At 40.0% G+C, this 27,297-nt stretch overlaps 2 protein-coding genes across 2 annotated transcripts in view; one reads left to right on the top strand and one right to left on the bottom strand.

Moving 5' to 3' along the window:
- The first annotated feature begins 541 nt into the window (after nt 1-541).
- On the top strand, nt 542-3,427 carry LOC122751367 (cell division cycle-associated protein 3-like). Its single transcript, XM_043998377.1, is given in 3 exon segments — nt 542-928; nt 3,030-3,369; nt 3,372-3,427. Coding segments are annotated over 3 exon segments (762 nt in total). The 5' UTR covers nt 542-562.
- Nucleotides 3,428-9,046: 5,619 nt separating this feature from the next.
- LOC122751366 (tumor necrosis factor receptor superfamily member 14-like) overlaps nt 9,047-27,297 on the bottom strand; it is a 34,989-nt gene continuing 16,738 nt past the window's right edge. The window contains exons 4-6 of the mRNA XM_043998374.1: nt 17,861-17,951; nt 10,112-10,271; nt 9,047-9,135 (exon numbers count right to left, since the gene is read on the bottom strand). Of these exons, the coding sequence (XP_043854309.1) occupies nt 10,145-10,271; nt 17,861-17,951 (218 nt within the window). The 3' untranslated portion in view covers nt 9,047-9,135; nt 10,112-10,144. The remainder of the gene's footprint in view (nt 9,136-10,111; nt 10,272-17,860; nt 17,952-27,297) is intronic.

Below are 27,297 nucleotides of genomic sequence, written 5' to 3' on the forward strand. Positions count from 1 at the left end.
TTTTTATGCCTGTTTCTGTCAAAGTTTTGGGGGAATTTCATTCTCAAACTGTAATATTTAGCCTTCTAAGCACAGACTTGGAGATAAGTGAAAAGGCCTACTGAGAGATTTAGTGCTTTTTGTCTTAACTAGCCAGGCCCAGATCCTTTTACAGAATGAGTTCATAAGAAGATTATTAGGTTGTCTGTGTAGAAATGGCAATTTTAATTAATTAAAATTTATACACACACACACACACACATAAATGGGGGGCAAACATAGTAAGAAATATGTTTCCAGAGATCCACAAGAAAACCCTGAACCCAGAAAGTGAGAGAACTCCCAGAGCTTGGGAGGCACCTCCCTCCATCCCTCTTTCTCCGTCAGTACCCTCTGTCTAGACGGCGTTGAAGTTTCCACTCTGGGGAACCAAGACAGTCAGAAATCAAAAGTCAACTCCCCGTGCTTTTGGCTCAGGGGTGAAGCAGCTGGGAAGGTATCAGAGCCCTGAGCGGCCCCTTTCTCCTTGCAGGTTCTCCCATCCTCCCACCCTCGTGGGCAACTGGCTGGCAGAGCTGTGAGGATGGGCTTGGTCAAGAGCGTCTGGGCCACCCCAGCCTGTCCTGCACCATGCAACAAGCACCTGGCGCATGTAACAGACCCTCATTCTCCCAGCTCAGGCCTTCTGTGCAGCCCCATCAAGGTGGAGAGCTCACCACAACTAAGTCCCTCTGCCTCGGAACAGCAGCAGAAAGTGGGGACCAAGGATCTAGAGCAACTTCAGGACTCAGATCCCCATTCTCCCACATTTGGCAATATCCAAACACCGATGAAAATCAACACAGAAGACCCTCCAAACCAGCTGGTAACGCAGCATTCCATTGAGCTGGCCCTATCATCACAGCCCAAGAAGGACTTGTCTCTGGATACTCCAGTGTCCTTTGAATGTGTGAGATTTAAAATTGGATACAAGAGCATTAAACTCCCCTTTAACCTTTCCCTTATTTATCTCCCAGACCAGTAAGTGGAAGAAGCCTCTGATCTTTAGTTAGGGCTTTTATTGTTTGGGAATTACAAGGTGATGTTGATTAGAGAGATAGGAAAGTAGAAATACAAATAAGTAGTCTTAGATCTAAGCTTAGTCTATATTCCGTATAGAACTCACCAAAAACCCAAGGCCACCTCTGAGGTTGAGAATCACGTCAAGCACGTGCTGTTATGGAGAACCGAGCTGAGTCGAACCTGAGTCAGTGTCTGTGTGTGTAGAGCAAGCCAGCGGGCGAGGAGAGCAGAAAAAGACATCACTTCTGTTCTCTTCTTGCCTTTTAAGCTCGCACCCCGGAAGTGGAGTGCTTAGCAGACAGACTGGCGGTTCGTCACGGTCTCCTCCCCAAAAGGGTGGTCCTTCAAAAAACTGGCGTCTTTCAGTTATCGCTAACTGACTGTTAAAAAACTTTCAGTTTTTTACCACATTTTCTCCCTTTGTTTCCTCAAGAAACGGAATGTTTCCTTGATGGAACAGTAAAAAAATAACAGCTTTGTTTCCTCAAGAAACGGGACATTTCCTTGATGAAACAGTCAAAAATAACAGAATATAATAACCTATGCTAACTAACAATATGTTAATAACAATATAGAAAAGGAAGAGAGGAAAGTTTTGTCCAGAAGGGCGGGGTTTTTTTTTGTCCTCATGAACTGACGCTTTGACATTGGTCTTGCAAAGGGAAGGCCTCTGCAGGGAGTACATGTTATAGATGTTGTATATTATAACAGAAAGGAGATAGTAAAAACTAACAAAACAAAACAGTTCATATAAAGTCTCTGAGTTCTCTTGTCTTCTTGAAGTGGTAAGATGTCGTCAGGAGAAAACTGGATTCTGGTCTGGAAAAACTGGATTCTGGACTCTGGTCTGGAAAGCTGGATTCTCTTCTTTAACTGTTTGAATTGCTGCATTTTTACTAAACCTTAGCATAGCATTGTCAATGATCAAATTAATAAATTCCATTACATTCCCTCCTTTATATCCTTAGACTTCTAATAGAGGGTTGAGGTAGTTATGCAATCTGTAACACTTTTTACCACCATGTGTCTGGATCAAAGCCAAATTTAGTATGTGTTCATGACACCTGAAAATGTTATGGAAAGAGTATCATACCATATCTCATGGTTCTGAGACAGCCAGTGATTGTGCTAGGTCACAGGTGAGTTCGACTGAGTGAGACAAAAAGAAAAATAAGTTCAGTTAAGTTAGATTAAATTAGGAGGGAGAGAGGATGAAACTGGACTGTGCCTAGTAATTGTGCTCTACATAGTCACCATCATAAGCAAACCATGGACTTATGTATACCTGTCTCTCCTTTTGTTGTACATTTATTCTCTCCAGGGCCTGCATCAGAGTTCACAGCAAGTTAGTCTCTGAAATGATAAGTTTCCATACTTCCAAAATCTCATATTAATTTCACCAAAGACAGTATGATGGTAAAAATGCGTGCTATTCTGCATAACTGAGAATATATTAGTGATATATATATAATAATTCCAAACCATACCCAGAGTATAATGACATATAAATAATAAATGAATGTAAATAGCTGATTATATTAGATATTATTACATAATCTTCTTTTAGCAAGTAAACCACATCATCTTATACATGAATTCTCTATTATAACAGTAGCAGATACTTAAAGTGGTGATTAATTTATCAAAAAGAAATAAGACTTCAATTAGCAAGATTCAATATTCAATGTTTTCAGTGAGGTATCAAGCAATAGGGTTCAATAACCCTCTTTTTTAGTTAAACAGAATACCATAAAAGAGAAAGGAGAAAAAAAAAACTCATTACAACTCATGGTTCTCTCAAAAAGAAAGAGTAAAAAAAAAAAAAAGAAAAATTCTGGTAGCTTCTGAAGTGTAGTGCTTAGCAGACAGACTGGCAGTTTGTCATGGTCTCCTCCCCGAAAGGGTGGTCCTTCAAAAAACTGGTGTCTTTCAGTTATCGCTAACCAACTGTTTAAAAAACTTTCACTTTTTTTTACCACATTTGCCAGGTACTACCAGCCTCCCTGCGCCAAACTGAGGTTTTCTGCAAACAGACAAACACCATAGAAGTGACAGAACAGCTGCCAGCACTTCAAACAACCAGCCAGGACCCTGACAAGTTCTTAAGAGGCTCTGAGGCTCCTTGTTTCTCAGGTTCTAGACCCCTTAGAAGGAAACCTGATGCCAAGGTCCTAGGGAGATCTCCCCTCACCACCCTGCAGGATGATAATTCCCCTGCTACCCTGATGCCTTGGCAGAGTAAATGGTTCACAGTGCTGAGTGAGAATTTGGGAGACCAGAAAGAAGGAGTTATTCTGGGAACTGGACACCCTCTGAAGATCACTAGACAATCTGGGATCAGTGACATAACAAAGAGAATCAGCATTGTCCTTTGGTGGAGAACTAGAACCTAATTCTCGCTATTCCTGAACTTGGCTGCTTCATATTATCTCCTCCCTTAATAGCCCAGAAATTGATCCATTCATTCATCTTGCCTCCCCACAAAACTGAAGTAATCAACTATGAAGAAGAGAGCAGGTCTTGTCAACTATTATCTCCATGCTCTCCGTATCTCAGTTTCCCAGATAATTCCCTCATCCTCACTTGTACAGTATGTATTTGATGTCTGTATGAATTCTTTTATATATTATAATATATTATATTATATAATATATTAATATAATGTATAATATATTAATATAATATATTGTATTATATTATTTCTAATATATTATATTTTATATAAAGAAAATGTTGGAAAAGTTAAAAAAAAGAAATATGTTTCCAAAGTAACTCCCTTAGAAATGATTCTTATAGATTGGGATTAAGGCACGTTACCGGTCAAAGCAAGAATAAAAAAGAAGCTGCTTATTAAACTCTATTACTTCTGATATAAAACTTATTTTACTTTCTCAAGGAAACCTTTGTGGTCTAAATATGGTTCTTTCAATTATTGAATACTGAGGGATTTAAAATTAGTCATAGAGGGGCACCTTGGTGGTGCAGTGGATAAAGCACCGGCCCTGGATTCGGAAGGACCTAAATTCAAATCTGGCCTCAGACACTTGTCACTTACTAGCTGTGTGACCCTAGGCAAGTCACTTAACCCTCATTGACCCACAAAAATAATTAAATAAATAAATAAAAATAAAAATAGTCACAGGGAATAGAGCTCCCAATGAATTGGTTTATCAATATATTTGGTGTAGGTTGACTGAAAGGGAGACCATTCCTGAATGGTCTTTCTGGATGAGGAGGTAAAAAGGGGGAAAAACAGTCCTAATACAATAATTAGTTACTAAATATAAGGGAGAAATACTCATTTCTCACACTTGTCTTCTCAATAATGGGCAGAGTAAGGAGACAGCGAAAGAATTTGGAACTCAAAATTGTAAAAAGGTTAAAAATTCTTCATATAATTGGAAACAAATGAAATTTTTTTTTTAAATTAAAGATGATAGCAAGTTTGTTACCTATGGAAAATCTCGGTGTTATCCTCAACTCTTCACTGTCCCCAGCCTCCCACATCCAACCTCTTACCAAGATTCCACCACTGCAGCATCTCTCCAATATGCCCCCTTCTCTCCTCTGGCATTGTGATCCCCTGGACTACTGCGATAGCTCCTGGGGGGAGGGGAGGTCGGCCTGCTCCAAGTCTCTCCCCACTCCAGTCCAACCTTCATTCAGCCAACAAAGTAATTTTCCTATAGGGTAGGTCTGACCCCATCAAGCCCTACTCAGTAAACTCCATTGGTTCATAATCACCTCCAGGATCAAGTATAAAATCCTCTGTGTGATCCTCAGTCCTTCATAAAATAGCCACTTTCCCCTACCCCAACCTTTCCAGCTACTTAACATTTTACTCCCTGTCAATCCACTGACACTAGCTTCGGTGGTGTTCCACAAAAAGGACACTTCCTGTCTCAGTTCCAGGCATTTCCCCTGGCTGTCCCCCATGCCTAGAATGCTCTCCCTGCTCATGTCTTCCTTTTGGCTTCTCTGACTTCTTTAACGGAAACTAAAATCCCATCTTTGACAGGAAGCCCTTCTCAACCCCTCTTCAGTCCAGGGCCTTCCTTCCCCTAATTATTTCTTATTTATCCTGTGGACAACTTTTTTTTTTTTAAATAATTGTTGGCTTGTAGTCTCCTCCATTAAGTTACAATTTCCTTGAGGGAAGTGACTGTCTTGTATCTTTCTGCATCCCCAGCACTTAGCCCAATGCCTGGCACATAGAAGGAGCTTAATGAATGTTTATGAACCAACAGATGCAGGGTGAAGTAATCATGACCAGAAGAACAATTTCTACAATAACAGCATTGTAAAGACGACTTTGAAAGACTTGAGAACTCTGGTCCATGCAATGAACAACCATGACTTCATAGGACTTAAGTTGAAACATGCTACCTACTAATAGAAGGAAGTTGGACTCAGTATTCACATTGATACATATGTATATGCATGCATACATATGTATATATACACATACATACATATAGATAACATGATTAATGTGCATTATTTTTATTAACTGGTGTTATTTGTTGAGAGTTTGAATTTTGTTGTTGTTCATTTGTTTGTTTGTTTTGAACTTGGTCTCCCCATCTTGACCAGACTTGAAATGCAATTGTTAATCCTACTACCAGGGCAGCTAGATGGCAGAGTATAAAGAGTGTTCCTGACTCTAGGTCAGGAACACTCATCTTTGTGAGTACAAATCCAGCCTCAGACACTTTCTAACTGTGTGACCTTAGGCAATTCACTTTACCCTGTTTGCTTCAGAGTTCTGATCTGTAAAATGAGCTGGAGAAGGAAATGGCAAACCACTCCATTATCTTTGGCAAGAAAATGCCAAATGTCACCAAAAAAAAAAAAAAAGAACTTATTGTTAAGGGCAGCTCGATGGTGCAGTGGATAAAGCACCAGCCCTGAATTCAGGAGTACCTGAGTTCAAATCTGGCCTCAGACACTTAACACTTACTAGCTGTGTGACCCTGGGCAAGTCACTTAACCCCCATTGCCTCACCAAAAAACAAAACAAAACAAAAAAACCTCCAAATGGGGTCATGAAAGTCAGGCATTACTGAAACAAATGAACAACAATGATCCCATTACCAAACATCTTGGAAGCTTTGACCAGCTGGCTTTTTGACCTGGGCTGACTTGCCCTTCCTCAAGTAGCTCAATGGTCTTATGCATTCAGGGCTTACATTATTGGTACTGGACTCAGTGCTGGATTGCAATATTGGTGCTGGACACCCAACTGCCTTTAGACCTCAGAACGCCTGAGCTCAAGCCATCCACCTTGCCCAATAGCAGAGAGGATGAAAAAAAACATTCACGGATCACCATGTTTGAGAGTTGGAAGGAACTTTAACAGCTAGCAAGTCCAGCACAAACAATACCCTACCTTCCCTCCCTCTTCTTCTTTTCTACCTCTCCCCTGCCCCCACTAATTGAAAAGGAATAAAAACCAAAAAAACCTGAAAACTTTCCAAGTAAGTTGACACACATTTATACTTCCTTCTTTCCTTCCTTCCTTCCTTCCTTCCTTCCTCCGTCCGTCCCTCCCTCCCTCCTTCCTCCCTCCCTTCCTCTTTCCTTCTTCCCTTCCTTCCTGCCTCCCTCCTCTCTCTGTCTCTATCTTTCTTCATTTTTTACTGAGACCTAGGAAAGACCTTAGCTTAAAAAGGCCAAGGTCTCCCATTGCATCCAGAGTGGGCCATCTCCAGACCCACATGGCTCTGGAGGAGAGAGTGAAGCTAGTGACTTTGCACAGCTCTCCCTCACTTAAATCCAATTCTCTGCAATTCTTGACATCACCTCCCAATGTTATGGTTCTCTTTGAGAAAGGACAAACAACCAACAACTGTAGTATACTAAATAGTATATTAGAATGACCAGGGGGCAGCTAGATGGCACAGTGGATAAAGCACTGGCCCTGGATTCAGGAGTACCTGAGTTCAAATCTGGCCTCAGACACTTAACACTTACTAGTTGTGTGACCCTGGGCAAGTCACTTAACCCCCATTGCCTCACCAAAAAAATAAAAATTAAAAAAAAAAAAAAAGAATGACCAGCAGGTGGCAATGTATAATAAGCAATTTGGCTGAGGAGGCTTTTTCCTTTCTCCCTTCCTGGAAGTTGATGGAACTGATTGCCCTAGATGACATTTTCTCTACCCATTGAGACTAGTTGGAGGTGTGATCTTATTTGAAGTCTTCCCTGTCTACTCCAGGCCCGCCCCTTCTAGTCATTAGTAAAGAAAGCCAAAAGGTCTCTTATTTGAATGACTGTTAATTAGTCTAAACAGAATTTCTGCCAAAATGCTTTACAAATTGTAGCATACAGTGTGAGTGGAATGAATTTCCACACAAAACAGAAACAGCAGACAGTGACAAGGAAGATTAAAACACACATTTAGAAGAAGATAAAGTCAAAATTCCTATCTCCAAAGCCACCAAAGAAAAGATGAATCGGTCTCAGGTCATGGAAGACCTCGAAAAGGATTTTGAAAATCAAATAAGAGAGGTAGAAGAAAAATTGGGAAGAGAAATGAGAGTGATGCAAGAAAATCACAAAAAAATCAATCAACATCTTTGTAAAAGAGGCACCAAAAAAAGCTGAAAATAGCATCTTAAAAACCAGACATGGGGCCGCTAGGTGGTGCAGGGGATAGAGCACTGGCCCTGGATTCAAGAGGGCCTGAGTTCAAATCCAGCCTCAGACACTTAACACTTACTAGCTGTGTGACTCTGGGAAAGTCACTTAACCCCAATTGCCACACACACACACACACACACACACACACACACACACACACACACACACACACACAACGTATAAATAAAAACAGACAAGGCCAAATGGTAAAACAGGTACAAAAACCCAATGAGAAGAACACCTTGAAGAGCAGAGTTGGCCAAATGAAAAAAGAGGCACCAAAAAACATTGAAGAAAAAAACTCCTTAAAAAGTAGAATTTGCTAAATGGAAAAGGAAGTATAAAAACCTACTGAAGAAAATAATTCCTGTAAAATTAGAATTGAGCAAATGAAAGTCAATAAGTTTATAAGAAATCAAGAAACAATAAAACAAAACCAAAAATTGAAAAAATAGACTGAAATATCTCACTGAAAAACAACTGAGGTACTCCTGACTCTAGCCCCTCCCACCCACACACTCTGTGCACTAAGATGCCCCTCTCCCTGCACATATATATTGACATGAGTAACCTAACCTTGGGTGGCACAATGAGAGAGGATGCAAAGAATAAGGTAATTAAATTGATTCTATATCATTTAATATTGATACCATTCTGCATTATGACTTCATTTTGTATGATTGCTCAAGCAACCTTTCTATGTTCTTGAGCTCAACTTTTCCTCTAAATTAGTTTAAAGTTATGATTAATTGGAAAAACTATGACCCTGGGCAGGTCACTTAATCCTGTTGGCCTCCGTTTCCTCTTCTGTAAAAGCAACTGGTGAAGGAAAAAGCAAACCACTACATTTTCTCTGCCAAGAAAACCCCAAGTGGGGTCACAAAGAGACACGATTGAAGAACTCAACGACAATAATAAATAAATATATATGCAACATATGTGAAATAAACTTTATATAAACCACCAGGTGGCCAGCCACCTTCTTCATGCTAGTCTTTGGAAAGGAGACTGTTCATTTCAGTCACATATAGCTATTTCAGTATTTTTCATTTAACCTCTCAGAACTTAGGTTCTGTTGCCTCACCTGCAGGGCTCTGCTCTGGGATAGGACATCCGAATTGGATGTAGGTGGTGAAACTTTGGGCCTCCCTTAAATATCATTTGCCATATGGAATGCTTTTGGCTGCAAAAATGGGAGGAAGTCTCAGCAAGAAATGGCTACCATTTCTGGGGGAGAGCTTTGTCCCAATGACAGAGAGAATGACTTGACCTTGGGGTTTCACTGCATTCCCAATAGCATAATCAATGTTTTTGATTGTCCTGACTCTTGGACATTCTTTCCCTTACTGGAACTGATTCTTTTTGTTGTCTAGGCTCCTACAAAAGCAACTTGGTCACTAATCAATTGGTCACAATGGTTTCACAGATCTTTCCAGGGTAGGATGTGTCACCCTGAAACATAGGAAAATATAGATAGAGAAACAAAAAGTAGTGAGTTTGAGTCTGTTCCCAATTTCAGGCCTATTTGTGTATGTGTCTGTGTGTGTTGAAATCCAGTTATCCCTTTCCTATTGTGACTTTTCCCATTGCAGTTTCTATATATTGAGGGTCATAATAAAATATTACATTGAAATTTGGGGGGAGTTTTGTATAAGCCACAAACTACGTGTGAACACCAGCAGATGACACAGAAAATATATGTACATACAGTATTGTATAATTTCAATATATTTTATCTTTTAATATCATAATAGTTCAGATTTCTTCTGTGGTATGAAGGGAGGGACAAAAAATTTTACGTGGATTTTCCAGTTTGTGGGGGTGGGGGCACTGTGCCACTGTGCCCCTAACCCCTGTGATGTGGAAGTGATAACTATATACTCACTGATCCAGGCCTTACATATCACAGGAGAAATCTGAAACTTAGAAAAAGAAAATGACCTATCCAGGATCAAACAATCACCTTACATAGGTACACTTCAATCCCACACCTTCCCATGACTTTTCCCTATTATATGACCATAGATTTATAGCAGGAGGGGACCTTAGAGGCCAACTACCCCAACCCACAACTGAGCAAGAATCCCCTCTCAGCTCAGTTCTCCACCTTCCATTTGAGGACATCCAGCCAAGAAGTGGCACCCTGCTGAGGCAAATCTATCTATTTGACCACAGCTCAAATGCTGAGGAATCTTTTCCTGACTTTATGCCAAATGACAGATGACCCTCTTGCTCCCTCCCTTCTCCAGGCTAAACATGCCAAGAGTTTTCATTCAAATCTCAAATGGGAGGAACTTGAGGCCCATCACCATCTCAGCCACCTTCTTCTCATCAAAGTCCTTCCTAAAATGTGGTGTCTGTAATTTTTCTGTTTTTAATGGAAGGGTGTCTCCTATTTAATGGAAAGATAGATTCAGGGATCACTCACCAAGTTGACACATTCAGGGCTTAGTGTTATGAATCAAAGTTGTCTGGAAGTGATATTCTCAGCTAGAAGAGCTAGGGGTCGCCCAGGCAGCAACATTAGCAGAAAAAACTGTTCACTCCCTCGGTTTGGCAAAAGCATTTCATCCTTGTTTCCTTGTAAGCTGAAATACAAAGAAGAGTGTCAGGAAGCCAGGTAGATACATTTTGCAGACATATAATGAATGGATAAAGAGAATTCCAGGCACATCTATACAGGGAGCAATGGATAGAGCCCTGAGCTCAGAGTCAAAAAGATCTGGGTTCATATGATGCTTCTGACATTCCCTGTGTGACTTTTGGAAATCAATTAATCAACATGTACTTATTTGGTGCCTACTATGTTCCAGGCACTGTAAAAGGTTCTAGGATGACAAGTAAAAGAATAAACTGATCTCTCCCCTCAAGGATCTTAGATTCCAACAGGGATACACAAGGAGTTTCTCTTCACTAGGTGCCGTCAAGCCTGGAATGCTCCCCCTGCTTCCTTCTGCCTTCATTTAAGAGGCAAACATTCCACCTTCTGCAAGAAGTCTTTCCCAGCCCCCCTAATACAAATGCTTTCCCCTGAGAGAACCTTTCATTGACCACTAAATACCTTGTATACATGGTGGTCTGCCCTTGTCTCCTTCATTAGAATGTGAGCCCTTTGAGGGCAGGGACTGAGGGTTCTTGTATCTCCAGCATTCACCATTTGTCCTGACATATTTTTGTTGTTGTTGTTTAATTATTTCTCAGTTCTGTCCAATTCTTTGTGACCCCATTTGGGTTTTTCTTGGCAAAGATACTGGAGTGGTTTGCCATTTCCTTCTCCAGCTCACTTTACAGATGAGGAAACTGAGGCAAATAGGGTTGTGACTTGTCCAAGGTCACTTAAGCTAGTAAGGGTCTAAGTCTGTATTTGAACTCAAATCTTGCTGACTCCAGGCTCAGAACTTTATGTACTGTGGAGTCACCCAGCTGCCACCTAATGGCTCTAGGTCTCAGGTTATGTCTATGTAAAATAAAAAAGATCTAATTAGATGATCTCTCAACCCTTTCCAGCTGAAATCTTTGTGCCTACAACCACACTTTGATCCTCTAAAGCTAAGAAAGGCAAGTGACTCTCCGTGTTTCTCAATACTTGTGCCCAACTCCCAAAGGCAGGATTCCCAGGGTTCTGTTCTATCAGCCTAGGCAGAGGGCCTGGGTGTTGTATAACTTATTTATAATAATTGGCATTTGGAAGATCCATATACTCAGTTAAGTGGGGAAGGGCAGGGGAAGTGAGGAGGAAAGCTGGGGACAGGGGAAAGCCCTCCTCTGCCTTCCAGCTGCCATTTCTCTAGAGTCACTGAATGAATGTTTGATTGAGGTCCTAAAATATATTCTTTCTAAAGTCCTAAAGGATTCCAATTTTGGTCAGAGTCCTCTAAAGGTAATGGCCTGAGGTAAAGATCCCTCTGCTCCACCCTCTTTATGTCTCTGCTTACCTCTTTCTTGGTCCTTTTTCCTTCTAACAAATACTATCACCCCCAACATGATGGTAATGATGATGATGAAGGGAATAAAGATGTAAATGTATACGATTCGAGGACCCTTCCTCAGTAAACACACTGCATCAGTGGTGTCAGTGCCCAGCTTTTCTTCAAGTAAACCCTGTGCAATACAACTAGGAAGATAGATGAGGACATGTGTCATTGAAAATTTATTCCCATCAACCCAGCAAACCTGAGTGATCCCACTCCTCTCCCACGTGCAGTCAGCCATGCAACTCAGCAGCCAAAGAAGCTTACAGCAAGAGGAGCAAAGTATCCGAAACAGAAGGAGAGAAGTAGGGCCAGTTGTGCCTTCATTAACAATGTGGACAAAGGCAGAGGTGCACACCTCCCAGATTCCTAGGTTACACAAAATGAACAGAGGGAGAGCATCCACATTGGATTGGCTAGAAAGCCAGTGTGTCCAGAGTCAGGATCCAAAAATATTTAGACACATTAGAACCATGAGATAATGTTGTTGGTTTTTTTTTTTGTTTTTGAGGGGCCCAGAACTGCAATTTCACCAGTTTGGGGAATTCCTTTGTGTGGAAATGCCTTCCCCTGATACAGGAATTGTCAGGGACAGAGAGCCTTAGATTGTTGGCCAAGGCACTGAGAGGGTGTGAGCTGCTGAGGAGACAGAGCTTACTTGGGCTAAGAGACAGAACTGGAGGCTTCCCTATCCCAAGGCAAACCTTCTATCCCCCACTGCCCACCCTAACAACAAGATGGAAATTAATAGGACTGAATGGAATTGATGTCTTACCATTAAACTACAAGAAATTAGATAAAAAATATCATGGAGGTACAGCAGGGTGGTGCAATGCATAAAGCACTGGCCCTGGATTCAGGAGGACCCAAGTTCAAATCCAGCCACAGACACTTGACACTTACTAGCTGTGTGACTCTGGGCAAGTCACTTAACTCTCATTGACCCGCTGCTCCCCCCCCCCAAAAAAAAAAAAAAGATCATGGAGCCAGAGATAGCTAGATAGTCCTGTTGACAGGGTTGGAGAGAACCTGGACCTAGAGACTGGAATATGGGAATTCAAATCTTACTTCAGACATTTCCTAGCTGTGTGACCCTAAACAAGTCACTTACCCCCTGTTTGTCTCAATTTCTTCATCTGTGAAATGAATATAATAGTACCTACTTCCTAGTGTGGTTATGAGGGTTAGATGAGATAATACCTAGAAAGTGCTATTGTTGCTGTTGTTATTGTAATCCCTGTCCCAATGCCCATTAGTAGGAGACTTTCTCCACAGGAGTTGGCCAAGCAGAGTTGGTGAAAGTGCTACACCTTGATCAGTCCTCTTCAGGACTCCTCAAACTTCTTGAGGAACTCTTCAAGTATCAAATTGCTTCTGACTTCTAGCTTCAAGAGGGAAGATGGAAGAAGCCAATCCCAATTCAGGTTGCTGATGGAAAAGTCTCTGGGAAACATGAGAGCAGCCAGCAGCCTCCACCATGTCCTCATGCCCAGCTTGCTACACTAGAGACTTTGGGGGAATTTCCCCTTCGGTAAGCTTTCTCTGGGTTGAGTTGAGTTATCTTACTTCCAGTGGAAAAGTTCCTTCCTCTCTATAATCTGATTAAATATATGTTCTCATATGTATATCTTTTCTGATCTCTTTTGCTACAATTTAGATCAGTAGGTTTCTTTTTTTTTGTCATGTGTGCTCCTTGTGGAATGGTATTAGGTGGGAAGGGGGTCAGGCTTTGGAAAGAGAGCTTGGCAGTTTTCCTTAACCCCCTAAAAAAACAGAAAAAGCAATCAGAAATTAGATTGAACCGAATCATATCCCCATGGCTAATAATATTTAAAGGAAAAGATATTTATAATTCCACCATGGTATACCTTCTCTCTGAGAAGAACAAAGTTATATCTGGCCCCAATTTCCTGTTCCTGCTCCTGCTCCTGGAAAAAATGTCTACCTTGGAAAAGGGTAGGTGGGAGAAAAGGCTAGAGATGTCTGGTCTTCCTTCCTTTAAGCCACCTGACAACCAACACCATAGGTGAGCCTGAGGTTTCTCAATCTCTCTTTTTCTGTGTGTCTCTGTCTCTCTCTCTCATTCTCTGTCTCCACTTGGGGTCTTTAAGACTACATTAATGTCATTTTTACTGGGATTCCCCTTCCTCCTAAAAAATAATAAAGTGATCAGAAGTTACTTTGAACCTAATTTTATTCCCAAAACTAATACTATTTAAGGGAGCAGATAGAATTCTAGCCTGGTACCTCTCTTCCCAATGTCCCTTTCAAGAATTATAATTTTTATTTATTAAATAATTTTTGTTGCTGCTGTTTAGTCATTTCAGTCATGTTTAACTCTTTGTGACCCCATTTGTGACTGGTTTGCCATTTCCTTCTCCAGCTCATTTTACAGATGAAGGAAGTGAGGCAAGTGGGGTGAAGTGACTTTCCTAGGGTAACACAGCTAGTGTCTGAGTGTCAGATTTTAATTCAGGAAGATGAGTCTTCATGACTCCATACCCAGCATTCTATCTAGATGCCCATTTATCATCATCATCACAATCATCATTTCCATCATCATCATTGTAAGGAACATCTGAAGGCACCTATTCCAATCCTCTAGTTATAAAAATGAGGAAAATCAGGCCCAAAGAATAAAAGTGATTTATCCATGGTCACAAAGGAAGCAAAGATCAGAGGCAGGATCTGAACCCAAGTCCTTTGGCTACAGAGGCAATGCCCTTTCCACTCTACCATGTCACTATTCTGGGAAGAAGGGACTAGATAACAGTTCACCTATAAAGGTCATAGAGTGTGAGTGCCCTGAACAGTCCATGTGAGTCAGCACTGCAATTGGAAAAGCAGCCATGGAGGTTCGGCCTTAGGCTACATTGAAGAGTTGTGTTCAGTGCCAAATTTTAGGAATTTCCTCAGTTACCTGGAGAGCTTCCAAAAGGGGGGCAATATAGGACCATATATTTTGTGCTGGATGGGCCTTAAGGGGGTCCTTTGGCTGGGCCCCTCATGTATATATAGATCAGGAAATGGGACACAGAGAGTTCAAATAACTGATGGTAACTTCTAGCATTTACATAGCATCTCCCATGTCCAGCACTTTTCAATATTATCTCCCTAGTCCAAGGACAAGTGGGTAGCCCCCTTGGAATCTAAACCCAGACTCTTTTGATTTTGAAGCCCTTTCCATGGTACTGAGGCAACTAGGTTCTAAACCATGGATGAGAGGAGCTACTGAAGGATGACTTGATGAAGCCAGAAGGTTTTCTCAAGTATTTAAAGGGATGTTAAGTAGAATAGAAGTAAATTCACTCAACCTGGCCACAGAGGATAGAACCTGGAGTGATGGAGAGAAGTCGCAGATTGATGGATTTTAGTCCAGTTTAACAAAAATAAAAACCTTAACGATGGGCACTATCTAACAGGAAGAAGACCAGAGGGAAACACAGAGGATCAGGACAGCTTTGAAAGCTACATGCTGAATTTCTTTTATGCCTAAAAGGAAATGAATAGAATAAAGATTCATAGTTTCGTGTGCATTCAGAGGTATGCTGGCATCAGCTCAAATTTTAAGTCAGTTTTTAAACTGTTAAACTCATGCTTCCATAATTGGCAAACACTACAAATTAGGGCTTGATTTCTTATTTTGTTGAGTGTCTAGTTTTAAGAAAATGATGAAAATGTTAATGATGCAGAATAAACTTAAAAGTGTGTCCTATGTATATTTATTTCCAAGAGATCTAGTTGTTATATACTTACCTGCAACAAACCACTCCCTCTCAGAGAACTGCTCTAATCTGTTGACATTAAGTCTTCTGGTAGTCATTTTGCCTTAGGACTGCTGCTTTTGTTTTATGCAAATATTTAGCTTGGAGAGGATAAGTCTATGGTCAGTCCAGCACTGGTCACCACACATTGCCTTCATCCCTCTCACATCCTGTCTATCTCATCTCCTTATAATGATATAGTCTATTAAATGTCAATGTTTGCTGTGAGGGTGTATCCTCAAAGTTTTATTTTATTTAGGTAAAAGGAAGACAGTATTGGTGATGAGAAGATCATGAGATGCAGAAGTCTTCAGTGACCCTTGCTGTTATTGCTTCCAACTCCATTTCTCCCAAGGATACCCTGCCATATCTGGTAGTCTGAGCCTACTCTAGCATTGAAGTCACCAGGCATCCATTACTCATATAAAAGTTGACTGAAATCTTTTGGTTTATATAGTAAGAAGAGGTTATCTACTAGGAATTCAAGGATATGTCCATTGTCCTGTGACAATCAGAGAGGGGTCTATCTCTTAGTCATTGCTGGCAAGATTCTTGCCAGAGTCCTCCTTAATAGGCTGGTCCTTCACCTAGAAGATGGTCAACTACCTGAGAGCCAGTGTGGCATCAGAAAGAATCGAGGAACAGTTGGTATGGTGTTTGTTGCACAACAACTCCAGGAGAAATGCAAGGAACAGAACAGAGGTCTTTACACAACATTTGCTGAGCTCACCACAGACTTGTATACTATCAGTCATGAGGGATTATGGAAAAATTATGTCAAAATGTAGTTCTCCAGAGAAGTTCATCAGTATTATATGTCAATTTCACAACAGTATGCTTGCCCAGGTTCTGGATGATGGACAATACTCTCCCACTTTTCCAGTCACCAGTGGAGTGAAGCAAGGCTGTGTGCTTGCTCCCATGCTTTTTTTGCATATTTTCTGCCATGTTTTCAAAAGTCTTCAATAAGGACGAACAAGGCATCAAGGTCAGCTACTACACTAATGGTAAATTCTTCAACGAAAAAGCTACGAGCCAAGACTAAAGTGGAGGGAGTATTTGTGCAGGATTTTTGGTTTATGGATGATTGTGCACTCAATGCAGCCTCTGAAGCTCAGATGCAACAAAGTATGGATCAGTTCTCTGCTGTTTGTGATACTTTTGGCCCAACAGTTAATACCAAGAAAACAAAGGTGCTCCATCAGCCAACACCACACCATCCACATGTGGAACTATCAGTTATAGTAAATAGAGAAGTTCTGAATACTATAGATAAGTTCATTCACCTTGACAATGTACTTGCTAGGGATGTATGCCCTGATAATTAGGTTGATGCACTTCTTGCCAGAGCTAGCGCAGGATTTGAAGAGCTCCAAAGGAAAGTGTGGGAGAGAAGGGCTATTAGACTTACTACTGAATTGAAGGTCTACAGAGATGTTGTGCTGACCTCATTGTTGTATTCCTATGAAACCAGGACAGTCTCTCAGCACCGTGCCAGGAAACTGAATCACTTATATTTAAATTGTCTTAGGAAGATTCTGAAGATCACCTGGCATAATAAGATACCAGACACTAAGGTTCTCAAGCTAAACTGCCAAGCATTCAATTTCTACTGCAGAGAGCACAACTCCATTGGGCCAACCACATTGTTCAAATGCCAAATGCACACTTGGCTAAGACTATTTTATGGAGAACTCACAGAAGGCAAGCACTCACATGGTGGTCAGAAAAACCAATATAAGAAAACCCTCAAGGTCTCTCTTAAGAACTTTGAAATTGCATGACATGGGAGATATTGGCACAGGACCACTCTACGTGGCATCAGAGAAGGTGCTATGCTCTATGAGAAAAGTAAAATTGAGGTAGCTCAAAAGAAATGTGATATGCACAAAGTTAAAGAATCTAATCCACATGTTCACACGGATTATTTGTGCCCAACCTGTGGTAGAGCATTCTGAGTTTATATTGGCTGGGTCAGCCACAGTTGGACACACTGCAATTTGACCCTAACATAGAGACGTCATTTTGGTCCTCTTCCAGAACAAGGGACAACAATCAATCAACCAGCTAACTTACCTGCAGTCCCCTATGGACATCTCTCTCTCTCTCTCTCTCTCTCTCTCTCTCTCTCTCTCTCTCTTTCTCTCTCTCTCTCTGTTCTGATTTCTGTATGTAACCATTTGTTTTATTTGGTATTCATTAAGGTCAAAATTGGTATTTAAAACATTGTAAATGGGGCAGTGAGGTGGTGCAGTGGATAAAGTGCGGACCCTGAATTCAGGAGGACTTGAGTTCAGATCTGGCCTCAGACACCTGACATTTATTGGCTGTGTGATCCTAGCAAGTCACTTGACCCTCATTGCCCCACCAAAACAAAAACAAAAACAAATGAACAAGCAAAAATAATGAACTACCAAGTCCTAGAGAGTGTGCTCTACCTACTTGGTCCATGGCAGACAATGACCAAGGGTCCCATTTGAGTTAAATGTTCCTGCTGGGCACCTTTCACAGATGGTGTTTTTTCTCTCTGTACCTAAAAGAGAATGAGACATGGTAAATTTGGTGCTCAGCATAGTAATAGAATCAGAGCAAAACATGGCTGCTAGAACTGTGTCCCTGGGTTGGTTGGTCCCTTACCTGGAAGTTATATCAGAGCAAAGAGTATTGGGGACAACTCTATGATACACTCCCTAGGACTGTGGCAAAAAATTTACTTTTAAAAATATATTTTGTTTTTGTGTATCATACATTAACCAATGTTTCTTTATCCTTACTAGTGAATTTTTGACAACCAACTCTTTGGCAGGTGGGGATAGATGGGAGGGAATGGAACACAGAAGATATATTTATATTTTTTATGTTATGCAAACAGTACTAAATTTTTTCCCATCACTTTCTTAAATCTAGGCAATTAACAGAACAATAAATTCAGACCAATTTATATTGTTTTCCCATTTCTGAGGTGCCAGTGCTCACACTGAATTTTTTTTTTTTGGAGCAATGAGGGTTAAGTGACTTGCCCAGCGTCACACAGCTAGTAAGTGTCAAGTGTCTGAGGCCAGATTTGAACTCAGGTACTCCTGAATCCAGGACTGATGCTTTATCCACTGAACCACCTAGCTGCCCTTCACATTGAAAATTTAACAATCAGCTTTTGGGATAGCAGTTCAGGCTGACTCCAGCATAGCCCTTATGGCCTTATCTTACCCAGAAAGCCATCTCTTATAAAGTAGACTCTTTAAAAGGGAAAGAAAAACAGTCCAACAAATGAATGAACATATCAAGAAAGTGTAACATTATGTATAGAGTTCTATACCCATAGCCCCCACTTCTGTAAAGAAGCTGGAGATTGAGGATGAGGTATAGAAGGTAGACAGCTCAGTGGATAGAAGGCCATGCATGGAGGTAGGGAAATTTTAGCTCAAATCCAGCTTCAGACACTTATTAGCTATATGACCCTGGGCAAGTCATTAAACCTCTGTTTGCCTTTATCCCCAATTGAAAAAGTGGGATAATGATAGCACCTGACTTCCAGGTAATATTTGTAAAGCACTGAGCCCAGTGTCTAGTGCATAGTAGTGCTATGTAAATACTTATTTACTTATTATTATTTTAGTTATCTGAAACTATACAAATGATTCTGCCTACTTACAGGATTATGGTTTTAGAGGAAGAAGGGACCTGGGAGATCATCAAGTCCTACTGTCTCATTTTACAAGGTGAGGAAACTAAGGTCCATAGAGGTCAAGTAAGTGACTTACTTGGCCACACAAGTTACTGCTTTACATTTTGAAGGATATTTGATTTGGGCATCTTGGGTCCTCTCTCTATGAGTGCAGGTTGTGATCCTCCCTCTGTTTTTTTTTGTTTTGTTTTGTTTTGGTTTTGGGTTTTTTTGCGGGCCAGTGAGGGTTAAGTGACTTGCCCAGGGTCACACAGCTAGTAAGTGTCAAGTGTCTGAGGCTGGATTTGAACTCAGATCCTCCTGAATCCAGAGCCAGTGCTTTATCCACTGCGTCACCTAGCTGCCCCTCTCCCTCTGTTTTAACAGATTGGCCTTTCAGATTTGTATATGAAACATCCATACCCTAAAGCCGATATGAGGCCAAGTCCCTCTGTATTTAACTTGGCAGGTCCTCAGGAAATAGACTTCCAGAAAACCAGATGCCCTGATTCTATTTTAGAAGCCGCCAACTCAGCAGAATTTGAACTCTTTAGGAATCACCTTCAAGAACCCAGAGGTACATCATAAACCAATAAGAGGAACAATGAAGAAATTACCAATCAGATTAGTGGATAGGGGAAGAGTTTATGATCAAACAAGGGAGAGGGATGATCACAGAAGAAAAATAATGAATAGTTTTCATTATGTAAAATTTAAAAGATTTTGCACAAACAAAACCAATACAGCTAAAATTAGGAGGGAAGCAGGTAACTTTGGAGGAGGTGGTGGAAAGTCTGTGCAATAAGTTTCTCTGATAAAAGTTTAATTTCTAAAATATATGTAGATCTGATTCTAATGTATAATAATAAGAACCGTTCTCCAAATGACAAATGGTCAAAGGATAGGAATAAGCAGTTTTCAAAGGATGAAATCCAAGCTATCAATAGCTATATTTTTAAATGCTCTAAATCTCTAACAATTAGAGAAAGTAAAATTAAATCAACTCTCAGGTTCTACCTTATATCCATCAGATTGTCATGGTTGATAAAAAAAGTAAAATGGCAAATGCTGGAGGGATGGTGGGAAAACAGGCATATTGATGTACTGCAGGTTGAGCTATGACTTAGTCCAGACATTCCTTTTTTTTTAAACTTTAAATGTTTTCCTTATTATTATGAACTTATCAAACATCAACCAAATATTTCAACATATAAAGAACAAAAAAGAATGTACATTTACAAGGTAGTGACAAACTTAACTTATGTGTGTATCCTTTTCAAATTTTTTCTTCTGTGTATTTTAAGTATTTTGTTTATGCTATTCCATTTTTGCATCTCTACCACTAAGTCATACTCCTCCCCTTCATCTCTCCCATTCCCACCCTTTTATCCTCTAATAGATATGTATAGTCAAGTAAAATAAACCAACACATTGGTTATGTCTGAAAATGTCTCATTCTGTACCTCTTGTCTATCACCTTTTTGCCAAGAGGAAGAAGGCAATGTTTAGGCCCCTCATCCTGTCTCTGGATTCCAAGACAAGTCCTAGTTGGAAAAGATATGTAGGTTAATGCCATAAAGTAGATAAGAGGCTGTTGAGATGACACAGATGCCTAGTGTATGGTTCCTGCTTTATAATGGGAATCCTAATGAGATCTAAGGTAGGCCTTTGGAAATTCAAAATCCATAGTGGGGTTGTGACACAGAAAAAAATAAGTAGGGGCAGAGCCAAGAGAGCAGAGGAAAGGCATTAAACGCTCAGAGCTCACAACACAATTACTCAAAAAAACCCTTCCAAATACAGCCATAAGATAACCCCTGGAGCATCAGAACCCACAAAAACATGAGCTGAGCTTTTTTCCAGCCAAAGACAGCTTAGAAGTTCAGCAGGAGGGGGCTATTGTATTAGGCTGTAAGTGGAGTCCAACCCCGTGATCACAGTAATGCAGATCCAACCCCAGGCAGGCTGCAGCAGAGAAACTTACCCCCGAGCATCTGAATCATCTGCAGCACTGGCATCTTTAGGAACTTAGCTCACAGTCTGGTGAGAGGGCCTAATGGCTGGCTGGAGTGGGAGGGGGGTATCTACAGGGGTGTCTGTGGGAGCTAAGAAGAAATTTGGCTGTCCTACTCCATTGGGGAACCAGGAAGAAAACTTGAGTGGTGAAGTCCCAGGTTGGGGAGGGTCACAAGCTCATCAGAGTAAATAACCACAGCACACAAAGTTTTGCTGCATGGTTAATTAGCCTGGGGTTGTAAACAGACCAGAGTATAGGCCAGGCAAGTAAAGAACCTGCCCCTCCTTAAACTGTACCACCTGGGACCCCCTGAAGCTTGGGACAGTGTAGCCTGAAGCAGGGCCCCATGTTAAGAAGGAGATAAAAGTCAAGTAAAAGACAGGCAAGATGAGCAAGCAGAGAAATTTGCAAACCATAGAAAGTTTCTTTAGCAACAAGGAAGATCAAGATGCACCCTGAGAGGAGGATAATAACATCAGGGCTCCTACATCCAAAGCTTCCAAGAAAAATATGAATTGGTCTTCAGGCCATAGAGGCACTCAAAAAGAACTTTGAAAATAAAGTAAGAGAGGTAGAGGAAAAAATGGAAAGAGAAATGAGAGTGATGCAGGAAAGTCATGAGAAAAAAGTCAACATCATGAAAAGCCAAATGGAAAAGGAGATACAAAAGCTCTCAGAAGAAAATAATTGCCTAAGAATTAGGATTGAACAAACAGAAGCTAGTGACTTTATGAGAAACCAAGACACAGTAAAGCAAATCAAATGAATAAAAAAAATAGAGGGCAATATGAAATATCTCCTTGGAAAAACAGCGGACCTGGAAAATAGATCCAGGAGAGATAATTTGAAAATTATTGTACTCTGAAAACCATGATCAAAATAAGAGATTGTCAGGGAAAATTGCCCTGATATTCTAGAAACAGAAGGTAAAATAGAAACTGAAAGAATCCACCTATCACTTCCTGAAAGAGATCCCAAAACGAAAACTTCCAAGAATATTATAGCCAAATTCCAGAGTTCCCAGGTCAGGAGAAAATATTGCAAGCAGCCAGAAAGAAACAATTCAAATACTGTGGAGGCACAGTAAGGATAGCACAGGATCAAGCACTTTCTACATTAAAGGATCAGAGGGCATGGAATATGATATTCCAGAGGGCAAAGGAATTGGGATTACAACCAAAAATCACCTATGCAGAAAGACTGAGTATAATCTTTCATGGGAAAAGTGGGACTCCAATGAAAAAGAGGACTTGTGATGAAAAGACCTGAACCGAATAGAAAATTTGACTTCCAAATGCAATACCCTAGAAAAGCATAAAAAAGGGAAACAGGAAAAAGAAATCATGAGAGATGTTAAAAAGTTAAACTGTTTACATTCCTACATGGGGAAATGATATGTCTAAATCCCAAGAGCTTTCTGAGTATTAGGGCAAATGATAGGAATAAATTTACACAGAAGGCTCAGGTGGTCAATAATTATAAAGGGATGGTATCTGTAAAGCATTTATTTTTTGTTTATCTTTTTTGGGGGGAGGGGGGCAGTTGGGGTTGGTGAGTGTCTTGTGTCTGAGGCCAGATTTGGGCTTCGGTCCTCCTGGGTCCAAGATGGGTACTTTGTCCACTGTGTAACCTAGCTGCCACATGATGACTTTGTTAGGGTAAAAATGAAGGGGGAGAAAAAAGCACTGGGGAAGGGGGAAAAGAGAGAGGTAGAATGGGGTGAAACCTCATATGAAAGAAGCAGGAAAGGACTTATGCAGTGGGTGGAGAGACAGAGGAAGAGTGGGGAAGTGAATAAACTAAGGCTCATCAGAATTAGCTCAAAGACCTTAATCTCATCAGAGTTGGCTCAATGAGGGAATAACATACACATGAAATTGGGTGGAGTAATTTATCTAACCCTGCAGGAAAGTAGGAGAGGAAGGGGATAAGGAGGGAGGGGTGAAAGAAGGGAGAGCAGATTGGGGGAGGGGGAAGTCAGAAGCAAAACACTTTTGAGGAGGGATAGGGTAAAAGAAAATAGAAAATAGAGTAAATATCATTGAAATGGAATACGATGGAGGGAAACAGTTAATAGTAACTGAAAAAATTTTTGAAGGAGAGGCAAGAGTAATGTAAGAGGATGATGAGGATGAGGATGGATTTATGGATTGATGATTGGTGGAAGATGAGGAATGTTGACAATGCTTGATGATGAGGACTGATTGATGATAAGGAGGATTGATGGATGATGGTTAATTGATGGTTGATGATGATGATGGCAAAATGTATGGTGCTTACTTTGCTGGGCTATTGTGAAGAAAATTCTTTGTCAAGTTTAAAGTACTATATAAAAGTTATCTATTACTGTTTTTGCAATAGTCATCCTCATGGGTTCATTGTAAGGAAATCTCTCTTTAAAGTACTGTATAAATGTAGTTGACTATTAAAAATGGAGAAAGACCTGGAAGGACCTGCATGAGCTTATACAAAGTGAAATCTACTGTATACAAAATAACAATAATATTGTGAGATGATCTGCTATAAATGACTTGGTTATTTTCAGCAATGCAATGATCCAAGATAACTCTGAAAGACTTATGAAAAATGCAACCCATCTACAGTGAGAGAACTGAAGAGATTTTAATACAGATTGAAACATTTTTTGTTAGTTACTTTATCAGAAACAAAAAATGATGAGCAGGATGATATCAGAAAAACCTGCAAAGACCTACATGAACTGATGCAGAGTGAAATGCACTGCATACAAAATAGCAGCAATAGTGTATGATGATCTGCTATGAATGACTTGCTTATTTTCAGCAATGCAATGATCCAAGAAAACTCTGAAAGACTTATGAAAATTGCAATCCAAGAAAACTCCAAAAGACTTATGAAAATTGCAATCCATCTTTGGAGAAAGAACTGATGGTATCTAAGACAGATTGAAGAATAATTTCTTTTTGATAGTTCCTTAATCTAAAGGTTTGTCTTTGTCTTCTTTCTTTCACAACCTGGCTAATATGAAGATGTTTTGCATGATTACTCATGTATAACTTATATTGAATTGTTTGAGTTCTTTGGTGGGGAGGGAGGGAGGAAGAGAAGTTAGAACACAAAGTTTTTAAAAATTGATGTCAAAATTTGTTTTTATATGTAATTTGGAAAGAAATAAAATTCTAAAAGAGAAAAAAAAGAAATAAGTAAATATCTCCACAGCCTTCTGCACACTGAAATGATCCCTACTATTTAGAAATAACTCTATCATGACCTATTTCTAGATGTTGACAATATGGTTGAGCTCATGCCTTTGGTCCAGACATTCTGAAAAACTATTTGGAAGTATATCCCAAAAGTTATTAAGTGGTGCATCATTTTTGACCCTTTGATATGGCTGCTGATCCTACACCCCTAAAGGGATCAAAGAAAGAGGAAAAGGACCTATATTTATGGATACATTTTTCTGTACACAAAGAATTAGAAATTAAGGATGTGTTTACTCATTAGGGAAATGGCTGAACAAAGTAAGGTACAAGAATATAAGGGGATAATATTGCACCATAAGAAATGATAAAATGTATGATTTCAGTGAAATATAGGAAAACTTGTATGAACTGATGCATAGTGAAGTGAGCATAACAAGGACAACAACTTATACAGTAACAACATTGTAAAGAAAAACAACTTAGCAAGACTTAAGAACTCAGATCAATGGAATAACCAACCGCAATTCCAGAGGACTCATGTTTAAACATGCTACTCACCTTTTGGAGGAGAGGTAATGGAATCAAGGTACCAATGGAGATGTATATTATCTTTGGACATTACCAATGCATGAATGTGCTTTGTTTGACTATATACAGGATAGGCCAAAAGTCACAAAGGGATTTCAATATTTAATAACTTATTTTTTATTTTTATTTACATACTATAGCATTATACATTTATATATTACATATAGGAAATGGATTTACACTATGTGTAAAAAATCAAATCATGTAGATGGTAAAAAATAAAAATAATTTTTAAAAAGTTATTAAAACATTGTGACTTTTGCTCCACCCTCTATAAAATGTGCTATAAAGACTTTGATTTTTCTTTTTCTTCTCCAGTGGGGGAAAGAAGGGAAGAAGGAGAGAAAATAAATTTTCTGTCTATTAAAAAAAATATCGGGGGCGGCTAGGTGGTGCAGTGGATAAAGCACCGGCCCTGGATTCAGGAGTACCTGAGTTCAAATCTGGCCTCAGACACTTGACACTTACTAGCTGTGTGGCCCTGGGCAAGTCACTTAACCCCCATTGCCCCGCAAAAAAAAAAAATATCTCCCTTAGAAAGATAAAACAGACAAAGATTCAGATTGCCACCAAAGCATACTGGAAGGGGGACACCAGTGGCAAGGCCTTGGTTGTCTTTGCCCTGCTCTGCCTAATTCCAGATTTGCCCCCAGATTGTCTGAAGTCCATGAAGATAAGACAGAGGGCCTGAAACTAGACTTCATTATCATGGAATCATAAATTTCTATCTGGAAGTGACCTCAGAGGTCATATAGTCCCTAGCTTCTTAAACTGTGGGTCATGACTGTAACGATTGGAATGACACCACCTGTTGGAGACTTACTGTAGAAAAGCTCCACCATGAAGTGAAGGTCTTTGAGGGCAAGACCAGGAGTCTTTTCTTTGGCATCAGGAAGTGACGTTTGCTTGTGGGAGGAAGAAGAGGGCAACCTGGCACTCTGACTCTTTTTCCTCAGGACTCTGGCAGAGAGGAGACCTAGAAATGAACTCTCCCTTGGATAGATAGATGAATCTAAGCCTTTCTCTCTCTATTTACCAAATTCTTATTCTCCTTAATAAATGCTTAAAAGCCTAACTCTTGCTAAAACTTATAATTTATTGGCGACCACTCATTAGATATTTTAGATAGTTTAGCTAGAATTTTAGCCCTTAACAGATGGCTGACCACAAAGAGGAAAGCTGAAACCTCCATCTTCTGATCTTCTGGTTGGGTAAGAAATTTCCCATACCCTGTCCCTTTAAACTGCTAAGTACCGGCTGTTTTCCCTTTAATTTTTTTCAAATGGACCTTTTAAACTCCCTAATTACCCTATTTTTGATTTTAGTCTGTTTAACCAGAAAAATGGGGGATAAGATCATGTTAATGCTTTGGTTTTGTGAATGTTTTATTTTAATTTTTGTTAGAAGAGCCAGCAAGGTGCTCACACAAGGCAATATAAATATCCCCCCTCTCCCAGTCATGCTTTTTCAGAGAAGCCTCTTATTTCTGCAGCTTTTCCAAATTCTAACACTAATTGTTGCTCTAATTTTGCATGACTGGAGGCTTCTCTAGAAGCTTTTAATCTCCTAGCAGTGGCAGAAGGGGAACCAAGGCCTGAGTTCAAAATCAAGTCTGATTCAAATTGCCCTGGTCCCTCCCCTCCTCTACAGACCCCACCTTCTACCCCTCCCTTGGCCAAGCCCCTTGATTCCCCTGCCCTGGAAGTCCAGAGATCTAATGCGCATGTGCAGCTTTTTCTACCTGCACTTGCAGCTTCAGGCTCAACCCTTCCCCAGCTTGGATGTGCTTCTGACTCAAACTTAGAAAGCCCTTTAAGTTCCAGATTAGCTCATTTTGTTCATAATTTTGCTATTCTGCTTTTGTTTTTAATTAGTAACCTTCTAAAGCATTTGTATTATGAAAGGACCGACAGACAATACAGAGGGGTTAAAGAAGAAAAACTTAAGCTGAATAAGAATGACAATCATAGTTCAAGACTCCGCTTCTTTTGCCATGGAAGAGTACATATTTTACAGAAATGTAGAAGTAAGCAGCAAGGTTTCGATATGAGTATTGGGGATTTTAGATATCGGAATCAAAAGTGTTCTAAATTCACTCAGAGTAATAGTATCAGTTCAGAGGTTACATAGGATTTCTATGCTATTACATCTATATTTTGAAATTAATGGTATGGGTTTATTTTCAGAGATTTTTCATGCTTTTGAGATTGTGTTTTATACTTAGTTTTTAAAACAAGGAGAATATTTGTAAAAGCTTTTTATAGTCATGTGATCAAGTTTATATTTTATAATACTCTCATTAATATTAAGTTCATATTCATTTAGATTTCCCTAGTTTGAATTTCATTGCCTTTTATTCTTCCATGTGTATTTTCTTCTATCCATCCATCTATCTAATTTTGAAACAATGCAAGATGGTTTTGAT

The sequence above is a fragment of the Dromiciops gliroides genome, chromosome 3, assembly GCF_019393635.1.
Source record: "Dromiciops gliroides isolate mDroGli1 chromosome 3, mDroGli1.pri, whole genome shotgun sequence".
Taxonomy (NCBI): Eukaryota; Metazoa; Chordata; class Mammalia; order Microbiotheria; family Microbiotheriidae; genus Dromiciops; species Dromiciops gliroides.